This window comes from Vicugna pacos, chromosome 17 (assembly GCF_048564905.1).
Source record: "Vicugna pacos chromosome 17, VicPac4, whole genome shotgun sequence".
Lineage (NCBI taxonomy): Eukaryota > Metazoa > Chordata > Mammalia > Artiodactyla > Camelidae > Vicugna > Vicugna pacos.
Window position 1 is genome coordinate 16,328,547 of NC_133003.1, and position 13,038 is coordinate 16,341,584.

General features: G+C 36.6%; 1 protein-coding gene across 4 annotated transcripts in view; it reads right to left on the reverse strand.

The window, feature by feature from the left end:
• The window catches only part of ULK4 (unc-51 like kinase 4), a 427,885-nt gene that overhangs the window by 386,082 nt on the left and 28,765 nt on the right, over positions 1–13,038 (reverse strand). For all 4 annotated transcript variants that reach the window (XR_012060581.1, XR_012060582.1, XM_072941052.1 and 1 more), the window contains exons 14-17: positions 11,574–11,634; positions 10,044–10,225; positions 9,148–9,194; positions 2,203–2,281 (exon numbers count right to left, since the gene is read on the reverse strand). Coding sequence is in view for 2 of the 4 variants with exons in the window: in XM_072941052.1 (XP_072797153.1) it covers positions 2,203–2,281; positions 9,148–9,194; positions 10,044–10,225; positions 11,574–11,634 (369 nt within the window). In the remaining 2 variants the exon portion in view is untranslated. The remainder of the gene's footprint in view (positions 1–2,202; positions 2,282–9,147; positions 9,195–10,043; positions 10,226–11,573; positions 11,635–13,038) is intronic.

Here is a 13,038-nt window from a genome sequence, read left to right on the forward strand (position 1 = left end):
AGCTACTGGAGAAAAACAGGACATGTCTCACATGTGAAAATTTATTCATGACTTACTGAAAAACTATGTATGAACACACAATTTTGAGTGCTACAGAAACCTGGTCTCACGAGTCCTGAACCTAAGACCTACCTATCAGCCCCATGGGGTTCCCAAACCCTGAAATGACTGCACTGTTCCAGAGAGGCTGTCGTGGCTTTTGTTCACCTGAAAATGCAGCATTTACCAATGGAATAGAGCCACAGCTCATGCAGCAGAAACTCCAAAAAAAAAACAGGGACAACGTGAACACAGTATCACACCCCTGCCAAGCCTACTTCTTAAGTTGAAAGATAAATTCTTAAACCTGTAAAACTTTGTTTCCAGTGTTTGAGTGACCTCTAGTGGCTACTTCAAGTGTCACAGCCAACTGCTCACAGCAGGAATCAACCTTGTAAGACATGACAGAATAAAATAAGGCATCACAAAGGAGCACCTGGCACAATTTCAAGTCACTCTGTAAACTCCTCGTTATCCAACGGAACTTAATTCATAACAGAGTATGTTAATTCAAAATAGTTTCCCAGAAAGCTAAATATACGCTACTACTTTTTTTTTTTTAATGAAATATGACTTTCCCCATGGTTCATTTCAAATTTCATCAAATACTGGCAAACACCCAGAAAGGGACAAGTGAAGAAATGAAGGATCCGAGAACTTCGGGAATTAACAAACACCCAGCCTCCTCTTTCCCCGCCTCGGGAATGCCATGTTTAACATGGGGCAGCAACAGGAGCTGGGGAAATACTGAGAACTCATGTTACCCAGTCTCCAAAGAGAGGGTAACACTGGCCAAAGAACTCAGCCTGAGTGAGCACGGGGACAAGAGCTAGTCAAGAACTGCTGGGCCAGACGCTCCCAGGAGCAGCAGCAACAGCAGCTTCCAGTGGGACTAGGCCACAGGCATAGAGCCAGGGCTGAGCTGGGCCCGTCACACAGGGTGACTGCCAGGTCCTCAGTCATTATAATGCCTTCCACCCAGACTTGGGGGAATGCCTATGGTAAAACATACTGTCCCATCAAAGCTACCAGAGTCCCAAGCACAAGGACGCAAGTGGGGCTGTGGGCAGCCTCTCAGCTCCAATCCCAGGCTCTGGCCTGTCTTCCTCAGACTCTGTGCCACCAGGCTCCACAAAGTCCCCTTTTCTTACCGCTTTCTCCTTCCTTCAGGAGTTCTTGCCCTAAAAGCCTTGGTTCTTTTCGCTTGTTTTGCCCCTGATACTCTTAGTCCAAGGGACAAAAATCTACCAGTTCAATGTAATACACATTAACACGATAGACACAAAGTAGTTTTTAGCGTATAAGGACATTAAAAAGGCAGTACAATGGTAGCACTCACTTTCTGGGATTCGAAATTACTGAGTAATTAAGAAGGGCTTCCCAGTAGTAGCATCTGAAACAAGTCATTGATACAGTTGTCCCTCAGCATCTGTGCCGCGACTGGTTTCAGGACCTCCCACAAATACCAAAATCCAGAGATGCACTTACATAAAATGGTCTAGTATTTGCATGTAACTTATGCACATCTTCCCATATACTTTAATTTATTTATAATACCTAATACAATGTCAATGCTATGTCAATACTTGCCAGCACACAGCAAATTCAAGTTCTGCTTTTTAAAACTTTTTGGAATTAGTTTTCCTGAATATTTTCAATCCACAAATGGTTGAACCCACAGATGTAGAACTTGTGGATATGGAGGGCCAACTATATTTGAAAGCACCTTTCATGCAAGCATAGCAGTTAAATACTGCAATCGTTGCCAGAAACTATTGACATTTGATGATAAGAACAGTAAATTCAAGGTGAAGAGCCATAATATTTTCATTTGAATTACAAGCTGGGCTTCAACTAGAAAATACATTAGTTATAATAAAATATCAAGACCACAAAAAAACTATTAATGAAATAAACCTTATCCAAAAATCATTGAAATTATGATGAATAGTGCCCACAAGCCTTGTAACTCCATCACACCATCTTTAATAATAGAATATGTTGTAAATGAGCAGCTGTGTTTAAGTCTAAACACCTATTGGGATCATTTTATAACAACTGCCACAATTCCACAAAGAAAACTTAAGGCCAATGAAAGTTACATGTTCTAAAATCAAGAACAATCTTTGTCATTCCTAACATTTCAGTAATAAAAGAAATTACCTCAATAACTGGTATATTTTCTTGGAGCTCCGTTGTGTGCGAGGCCAGTAAACCAATCACCCGAGCAACCTTGGCCCTTCTGTAAATGGAGAGAAAATAGGTTCTGAAGTGGAGGGTTCGGGACCAAGGAAATTGACCTCAGTTAGTTACATGGCAGTTAAAAGCATTACCATCAGCTGGAAATGGAATGAGACAGGGTGAGCATACGTTCCCCCATCTATATGGTCCAGAGAAATGCTCCCTTCATGCACATGGGGACACCTGAACGCGATCCCCTCTGCAGCACTGTTTGTAATAGTGACCAGAAATTTAACGAGCTGTGCTTTAATAGAGAAACGGAAATTAACATTTTTTTAAAAGGCCTTAGAGAAAGGGAGGGAAAAGTAATTACCCCTATTATTTCTGCATACAGCAGGATGTGGTTAAATGTCTTTATTCTACTTATTAGTAGATCAGTGATTTTATACCAAAGTAGTAAATAATTAGTATCAGAACAGTTAAATAGACATGTACAATTCACTTTAATGGAAATTTTTACAATCTTAATTCTTAAAAGTATTATTGTCGGGGGGAGGGTAGAGCTCAGTGGTAGAGCGCATGCTTAGCGTGCACAAGGTCCTGGGTTCAATTCCCAGTATCTCCATCAAAAAATATATACATTACTGTAAAAATTCTAGTTTTAGTGAGAATTTCCATTTCATTATCCAGTAGAAAATGAAGTTGGTGTAATATCTCTTCAGGTGATTTGAAAAAGTTTATTTCATAGAGAGAATTAGTTTTGATGACTTTTTAATTGGGAAAAAAAAGGCTGAGTGTGAGTTGAGGAGAACCATGCTCTTATTTAGTGATGCCTGTGTGTCCCTCAGAGAGCCTCTGCTTTTCAGGTTCATGAAGTAAACTACACAGGACTCGTAGGAGGAAAAAGACACAGAAGTACCACAGTGAAGTGCTTATGTTGTCAGAAATCTAATATACACACAGTTCTTATGTATTTCAGGCTTCTTGGATTAGCCACTCAAATCTTTTAATACATACAGATTAGAGAAGTCCTAGGCTTTTCCATGATTACCATCCTGCCTCTGAATAAAAAGATTATACTTCAAAAATAATCATTTTGAAAAAGATCTAGTAGGACAATTGACCAAAAGTTACAAGAAAAAGCTTTCAGTCACAGCTCTGCCATCAAGCAGTTTTATGACCACAGGTCAAGTCAGTTAGGCTTCAGTTTCTGGGTGTAATTTAAAAGTACGGGTGGATTAACTTTTCAGTTTTTTCACAATGGAAAAACAAGTGCATATTATCCAAAACTAACGAATCAAAGGATGCAAAGCAAAAACTTATTTGTCTCAGTTTAAAGACAAGCCCAAAACACTTATGAACTCTTGAAGCATTTTTTTCAGGCTACAAAATTAAATAATGGCAACCAGATTTAGTCAACTAAAAGAAAAATGTATCACAACATGCCTATTCTATATTTTTCTCACTCCCAGTGGAAACAGTTTCTATCAGAGAACACAACACCTTAAAACTCTTAGCTTCAAAGTACTAACTATTTAAGGTACTAACAATATTATTTCTCAATTTATACCTAATACTTACATAACCTCTACCTATATATACAATGCTCTCACAGAACTGGCTCCTCCTCATCACTGAGGTTTCTTCTTAAATGTCACCATGTCAGGTGTCCCTAATGACCCATCACATTTAACTCAGCACCGTCCCCACATCCATGACAGCATGTAAAGCTGCACTGGCCAAGAAACCTACATGCAGTAACAGAAATATTCCGTACTTACATTGTTCAGTACAGGGTCCACCATATGCACGTGACTATCGGGCACATACAGTATGGTTTGTACAAGTGAAGAACTAAATATATATACAAACACACAATTTACTTTTGTTCATTAGTTTGTTTAAGGAACTAGTTTTTTATTAAAGTATAGTTGATGTACATACGATATATAAATTACAGGTGTACAATATAGTGATGCACAATTTTTAAAGGTTATATTTCATTTATAGTTATCAGAAACTATTGGCTATATACGTTTGGTGTACAATATATCCTTGTAGCTTATTTTATACCTAATAGTTTGCACCTCTTAATCCCCTACACCTATCTTGCCCCTCATCTCTTCCTTCTCCCCACTGGTAACCACTACTTTGTTCTCTTGGAAGCCACCAACATGTTCTTCAGAATGTGAATGGATAAATAAAATGTGGTACATGCAGACAATGGGATATTTGACACTTAAAAGAAATGAGCCATCAAGCCATGGAAAGACATGGAGGAACCTTAAATGTATGTTACCAGGTGAAAGAAACTCAACTGAGAAAACTATGTATCATACAATTTCAACTATATGACATTCTGGAAAAGGAGAAACTATGGAGATAGTGAGAAGTTTAGTGGTTGTCAGAAGGATGAATAGGAACACAGCAGGTTTTTAGGGCAGTGAGAATAGTCTGTATGATACCATAACGGTGGATGCACACCATCATACATGTGTCCAAACCCACAGCACATACAACACGAAGAATGAATCATAATGTGAAGTAACCAATGTACTAATAAATGTACCACTCTGGTGGGTGATACTGACAACTGGGGAGGTGATGCACAGGTAGGGGAAGAAGGTATGTGGGAAATCTCAGTACCTTCCCCTCAATTTGCTGTGAACCTAAAACTGCTCTGAAAACTAAACTCAATAAAAACAAAAGGTGAATTTTATGATACGTGAATTCTATCTCAATAAAAGAGCATGAGAAAGTAAAATAAAATGCAGAATTTAGGGGCATCAAATCCCACACCCATCTTATAGGAGTTTCAGGAACAGAAAAAGGATGAAACAGAGGTGAAGAAATGGTAAGGAAACAGGAAAGCTAAAGAGAGGCTGAAGTATTTAACAGACTAACTGCCAAAGTAAATTAGTAAAAAGAGATATCTAGACACATTCTAGTAAAATTCTGCAAGCCTGGAATAAAAAGAAAAAATACTTTTTCACTGAAAAACAAAATCAAACTAGTCACATTACAAGAGAAAGAAAAAGACAGGTTGGCCCTGGAGTCTTCGAGAAATACATTCAACAAGTGGGAAAGAGAAAACTCCAAAGCACGGACAGAGCAGAGTATGGCCCGAACATGCCAGAAGGTCTCCTTCAGCCTGCTGTGCCTGAGCCGTGAATCATAGCCACAAAGCTTCAAGGAGGGAGTAACTCCAGAACCAGAGCCTCTGAGAGATAGTCTTAAAAAAAAAAAAAAGAAAAACAAAAAGACTACTGAATAATGAAATCCAATCAACTAAGAGGCAGAGCAGAGCAAAGGATTTACAAATGGAGAAACTGCATTTTAAAAATTGACAATGAGCATTTACTTTAATAAAGTATCAAACATTTACCAAAAATTAGAAAAATCCTCCCCTAAATTAATATCAATCTCAAGGGACAGTAAAATAATTTTTTAAAAGAACAAAGTTGAAATCATATTTTCTGATTTCAAAACTTACTACTCAAGACACTGATATTCACACAAAGACACATAAATAGACCAACGGAATAGAAGAGAGAGCCCAGAAACAAACCCTCACCAGATACAGTCAAATGGATTATCAACAAGGATGCCAACACTATTCTACGGGCAGAGGACAGTCTTTTCAACAAACAGTGCTCGGAAAACTGGACATACACATACAAGAAAGTCAAAATGGACTCTTACCTAACACTGTATAAGGAAATTAACTCAAAATGGAGCAAAAACCCAAATGTAAGAGCTAAAACTACAAAGCTCTTAGAAAAAAGCCATAAAAGTTTTATGACATTAGACTTGGCAATGATTTCTTGTACATGACATGAAAAGCACAGTCAACTAAAGAAAAAATGACAAGCTGGGTTTTACCAAAATTTAAAACTTTTATGCATCAAAGGACACTATCAATAGAGTGAAAAGGCAACTCACAGAACAGAAGAAGAGATTTTAGGTCATATACCTAGCAAGGGGTTAATATCCAGACTATACAGAGAACTCCTATAAATCAACAACAGAAAATAAACCCAATTAGAAAATGGGAAAAGGACCTGAACATTCTCCAAAGAAGATAAACAAATGGCCAATAGGCACTGAAAAAATGCTCCACACTACTAGTCATCAGTGAAATGCCAAACAAAACCACAATGACGTACCACTTCACACCCATTAGGATAGCTACTATTATTTAAAAAAACAAAATTTTAATAGGAAAAAAACAAAGAGGATGTAGAGGAACTGGAACCCTCACGCACTGCTGGTGGGAATGTAAAATGCTGCAGCCACCATGGAAAACAATATGATGGTTTCTCAAGACCAAGAACATAACATTATCAAATGATCCAGCAATTCCACTCCTAGATGTAAACCCAAAAGAACTGAAAGCAGGAACTCAGACAGATATTTGTACACCAATGCTCACAGCAGTACTATTTGCAATAGCCAAAAGTAGAAGTAATCCCAGTGTCTATCAACGGATGAAAAAAGAAACTGTGGTATATACATATATGGAATATTATTCAGCCTTTAAAAAGCATGACATCCTGATGCATGCTGCAACGTGGATTAATTTTGAAAACATTAAGGTAAGTGAAATAAGCCCAACACAAAAGGACAGACATATGATCTCACTTATATTAAGTACCTAGAACAGGGAAATTCATAGAAACCAAAATTATAACAGATTAGCAAGGGCTGGGAGGAGAGGGAATGAGGAGTTACTAGTTAACAGGTAAGAACCTCCATATGGGATAATGAAAAAGTTCTGGAAATTGACAGTGACTGTGGCTGCTTAACATGGTGAATATACTTAATGCCACTGAATTAAACATTTTAAAATGGCTAAAATGGTAGTTTTGTTATGCATATTTTATAATTAAATTTTTTAAATTAAAATATTATGCATTATTATATATGAATTATATCTCAATAAAGTTGATTGGCAAAATTTATAAAATTTTATAAATACCCACTGTTGAAAGGTATAATAAAAGGGCATTTTTACACACACTGACTGGGAATGAATGTTGATACAATGTTTCTGCAGAGCATTTCAATAGTTTATCAGAAGCCACAAAAATATATAATGCTCTCTATCCCTTAGTCCTAATTCTATGAATCTGCCACAAGAAAAGAAAAAAAAAAAGATAGGCAGAAGGATTTAAGCACAAAAGTGTTCATCAATATATTGTTTACAATATTGTAAAACTATCCCAAAATAAGGACAGGGTAAATAAAATGAGCAAATATTTATAGTTTATAAAAACAGGTGTATCTTCAAAAACTTAAATAACCAATAACATTAAATAATATATAATGTATGTTATAAAGGGAAAAGAAAAGTACTTAATATATGTTATAAAGGGAAGAGAAACTTACAAAATTATATGATATTATTTTGTTTTTCTATATGCTGAACAAAGCCAAGGAATAAACCTATTTCAACAGTGATTATCCCCAGCTAAGGTAAGATATCAGATGGTATCCAGGTGATATAAGCCAGGCTAGAAAAGATCTTCCTGGAAGAAGTGGTATTTGAATGGAGAAGAGAGTAAAAAAGTCTCTAAGCAGAGTGCTTGTCTATTCATCATTTTCCTCAAATTAAAAACATTTAATCTTCTATCTAAAACAAACAGAGAAAACAGTAGTACTTGGAAAGGAGTAAGAACGGTCTATCTTTTGAAAAGTCAGCAGGGGGCACCCCATTCAAGGATATAATTTAAATTTTAGCTGAAGTGTTAACAATTTTGTTGGTTTCTTTTTAGTGAGAATACCACAAACCTTCTTAAAGTTTTACATGCTCAAAAATGACCTAAAACTCCTGTTTTGTAATGCTAGATTTTACCTTGGGAGAGTAACACTAGAAGATATTTAAGAATAATTGCCCAAAAAAGTGTTTTGTGAACACCTGTTGTTTCTCCCATATTTTGCCAGTATGGAAAAATAACTACTATCCCACCACTAGCACATTTCACAAAATCCCTTCACCTTGTCTTTCATGTGCTTCTCCATAATGCAAGATAAGTAGGCTTGGTAACATCAACTACAACTTCCAGACCCCCAAAATATACGAAGCACCCTCTAAGGACCTGTGCAAGGTATTTCATATAATTTTCTCATTCAAAATTTAATTATAAAGAATATATATGCATGTATAAGTGAATCACCTTGCTGTACACCTGAAATCAACACATTGTAAATCAACTATACTTCAGTTTCTTTAAAAATTTAATTGTTATCAAAAATCTATGAAGCAGATACACTATCCCCAATTTACAGATAAGGAACTGACACTCAGCAGTTATGGTAATTTCCCTGGGGGCAGATTTGTGATCCACACCTACGTCTGTCCGAATCCAAAGCACTTTCGTCATCTCACCGAGACTCCCAGGAAGCTGAGACTCAGAAACAGGTCATCATCTGACCAAGTCTCACTGGCGACCAGAGCCTTCTAACACTTTATCTCATGTGCCTTCCACCATGGCATGCTGCCTCCACAATAAGCAAGAACACATCCTTCCGTCAGGAGTCTACAGGTCAGAGTCTCATTAGATTGTTTAAATCATCTTAAGGAAAAACAGAGTGGCACGGGAAAATTCTTTAGGAAGCATAACTAATTAAAACACACGGATAAGTGTATTTGATAAAAGAATATTCAAAAGAGTAATGATTAATAAATTTTCCAGACATATTATATATAGTATTCTAGGATTATATAAACTATTAGCATAAGGACTATTTTGAAATCTTTTTAAATTTACAGTTGGGATGCTTACAGAAACTGCCTGGGATTAAGAGTTGTCATCACTTCAGAATATTTTGTGGGAAGTATTTAGGCCTATGTACTTTTGATAAATATGTTTTAATTACTTAATAAGATAATGTAGAATAATTTACTAAAATATAAATGTTACTTACATATCCCAGTTTGGAGCTATTCGCAAATGCTGGATTAGCAATTGAAACTAGAAAAAAATTAAGATGTACTTCAATTGTGACATGACACAGAAAGCGACCACTATATTAACAAATCAAACCTGTATACAAATGAAATGCAAATCGTGCACCAGGGAAATATTTACAAAGGTGCAAAAGCACTGAATATGTAAGATAAAAAATAAAAACTAAGAATAAGGACTTTCAGTTTCTCCAACCCAATTATATTCCCTAAATTTGCCCTAGCCGCTCACTCCACACACACACACCAAGTATCAAATAAAGAACTTAATCATCCCTGAAGCAAATCAACTTAAATTTTTTCAAGCCGGTTCCCAAATGAAGGTCCACAAGGGAAAATGCCCCCAACTGCTGTAACTCCTTTCTGAGGATGACTTTGAACGCTCTGCCAAATGCCCATGGTTTCACCGATGAACTAAGAGAGTTCGAGAAATAATATTACCAGGAAAAAAGAACCAAGGAAAGTCTTAGAGACTCAATTCTCCCTTCAGTGTCCCATCAGAAACCTTGGAGTTTACCAGGAAGACCCAGTACAAGAGCCCCACTCCACAAGGGTAGCTCACTCCTGCAGCTGATGCAAAGATCTCTATCTTATGACTTGAGAGATCGAAAAAAGAAAAAAGACCTTACAATTATTGCAAGTTAACATAAAACACAAGTGGAGTGTTATAAAACAAGTTCAAAAACATTGTCTACTCAACTGCTTTTAGGCGTGAGCATTCAATAGAGGATATTTCAGCAAACCTATCATCTTGATCAATCACTTTTTTCATTGTAGTTAAATTACCATTTCAGCACTTGCTTTAATCGCCATAGGAATACAAAAGTCACATGCACAAGGCCAGTGCACTACCTACCAGAGGGGACTGGAGGAGCCTGGTGGCCACCTCCCTGTGACTGGCTACCACGCACAGATAGCAAAGGAGATTGAGCTTGGCTCGGGAGGCCCCCGTGCTCTTCTCAGTGGAGTCCATCTGTGAGCACACTTGTTGCAGAAAGTCATTCCAGTCTTGGTCTTTTAGAAATACTAATTTATCCACTGAAGAGGAAAGAAAATATTCAAAGTGGCTATCATGTGAAAAAGGACTGCTGAAAGCATTACAAGAGAAATAAAAAGGAACACAGAATTTCAATAGCTAAGATGAGGACCAAAAAAAAAATCACAACTTTATACTGTCAAAACCAAAAATACTCCAAAGATGTCACTACTTTTATGTCCTCTTCATACTCATCTCTTCTTCTACCCATGGAGACTTCCATATTATGTCAATGGAAAGCTAGGCTTAAAAAAAGAAAATGAGATGCCTAAAGGAGAATTATCCTGCCACCGATAATATAACAAAAATGCAAAATTAAACTGTACTATGAGAAAACAAAATGGCCTTTGTATAAATAAAGCAATCAAGCCTTCAAATGTTGGAAAAGCCAGAAATTCTACAGTTGTTATAAGGTTCCAGTGAAATTATGGGTAAATATAACCAAGTTAATCTGATAGCCAAAATCATCTGGAAATCCCCCATCAAAATCCCCATATAAACAAAAGACAAGAACTGGGAAATGAGATGTCATCTAAAATTAATACAGTTTCACATAATTCCTATCTTTAAACAAAATAAGCTATAATTATTATTATTATTATTATTTCCTAAAATAAAGGGGAAAATGGAAGGAACATTACTTTGAAATAATCCTCTAGGTTTTCATAAACAGTGCTTCTACTTGGCACAGTTTATTTAAATTTGAACATATTTTGTTTATTTTGAAGTTACTTTGATTTGATATAGATTCTACTCTAGTTATGATCAAGAGTTTTTTTCTGGATCTAGTTTAACAGCTTAAAATATAACTTAACAAAATACACCAAAATTTAAGGAAAAAGTCTTTAATTCACCCTAAATAAGACTTTCCATTAGGAGAAAGGAAATGTAATGCTCATCCTTTTAGTATCTCCAGAACCTACACCATCCCCACAAAAGTGAACCATCTGACCATGTTGTCAACTGCCCCACACCCTCAAGTCTTCATTCTGGTCTCCAACTGTCTGCACCCACAAAAGTACAGATGTTGGAAATTCAACTAGCTTTATAAGGGGGAGGGCAGGGGAAGGGCCCACCCATTCATCAGGAAAACTCACCCAGCTTCATGGGAACTTTCCCACCCACAAGAGTACAGCACAGCCCAGACTCAGCCGAACAAGGCCAAAGTCTAGCACAAGCAGACTACAGGTTGTTTCTAACTTGTATGACAATGCCTCAAGATTACAGCCGGTTGGCAAGAAAATGAAAATGTGGCTATTCATAAATAAAATATTCCATTTGCTATTAAATTTCTTATTTGTATCTGTCGGCCATGAATCTAAGTGCTTGATAAGCCCTTTTTGATCCTACCTGAATGTGCTGGTAGATGCAGAATCTTTGGATCAAATTTAATTGGTGGCTGTTTCATTATCTGTGGTTAAAAACAAAGCAAAACAAAACCTTTTCATATCAGGAGAGATACCTGTCTCTGTCCTTTATCAGATTACAAATCAATGAGAACAGAACATTGTAAAATTTGTCACCAGAAAGAATAAGCACTCAATAGAGCCCTTTCAGATTAAAATATACAAATACAGATAATATACAAAAATAAAATCACTTCAAATGACATCTGCAATAAAATAAAGCTTCATGGCAAAGAGTTGCCCTATCCTGGCTTACTCTTAAGCTAATTTACCTTAGGTTACAAATTTGGTCATTCAACAAATATTGGGTACCTGTCAGAGTGAGGCCCTATGCTAAGTGCTAAGAGGGATACAAAGATGTAAAAGGCATGACCCTACTGCCACAGAGCTGACACTTTGGTTGAGAAAATAAGACACACACTTGTTAAACAATAAAGAACACAAAATATTTAATTTGGGGTGCAAAACAGGACATAATCATAGACAAAATATTTCAGAGAAATTTTTCTAAAAAACTAAAGACTACAGCAAGGACTTTAGGTTGATATAGTCAGGGCAGGGTTTCTGTAAGAGCTGGAAGGTGGGCTGAGGTCTTGCAGAAGGGTTAGGACTTGATGGTTGAATTAGAGAAGATACCACTCCATGAATTAAAAAGCATATGATTTTCTTGAGGGAAGTGAAGGAAATGTGTGGTACCTGGGTCAGTGAATTTGGAATAGCTGGGGAACTTCAATCTGAGACTTTAATTTTAAAATGCAACCATCATTTCTATTTCTAACCTCTCCAATATCCCTCTATAGAGCATTTTTCAAATGTTCGCTGGTAGTGTTCTTGCCTAAAATGTATAACCTCATTCTAAGTATGAGAAAAGCTTAGACAAACCCAAATTGAGAGACATTTTACAAAATACTTGTCCAGTACTCTTCAAAGTGTCCACATCATGAAAGACAAGAATGAGAAATTACCCCAAGACCATGAAAGACAAGGACAGACTGTAGGAAACTAATGAGGCCTAAAAACCAACTGAGATGTGGGATCCTCGAACACAAAAGTGACATGAGTGCCACAACCAGCAAAATTAGAGTGAGTTCGATAGTTTAGTAAGTAGCACTGTACTCAGGGTAATTTCCTACTTTTGCTAACATCCTATGTTTTTCTACGATATTAACATTAGGAGAAGCTGGGCAAAAGGTATACAGGACTGCTACTATTTTTGAACCCTTTTTCTGTAAGTCTGAAATTAGTTCAGAATAAAAATTTTTTTTTAAAAAACTAGGGTTTCCCAAGAACAACTATGGCTATAAAAAGAAAGAAATGGAGAATATGGTCAAAAGATAGCACAAATTGTTCTGGAAGTTCCACTGGGAAAAAGCTCCACTACACATTAAATTTGGCATAATATACAGGTA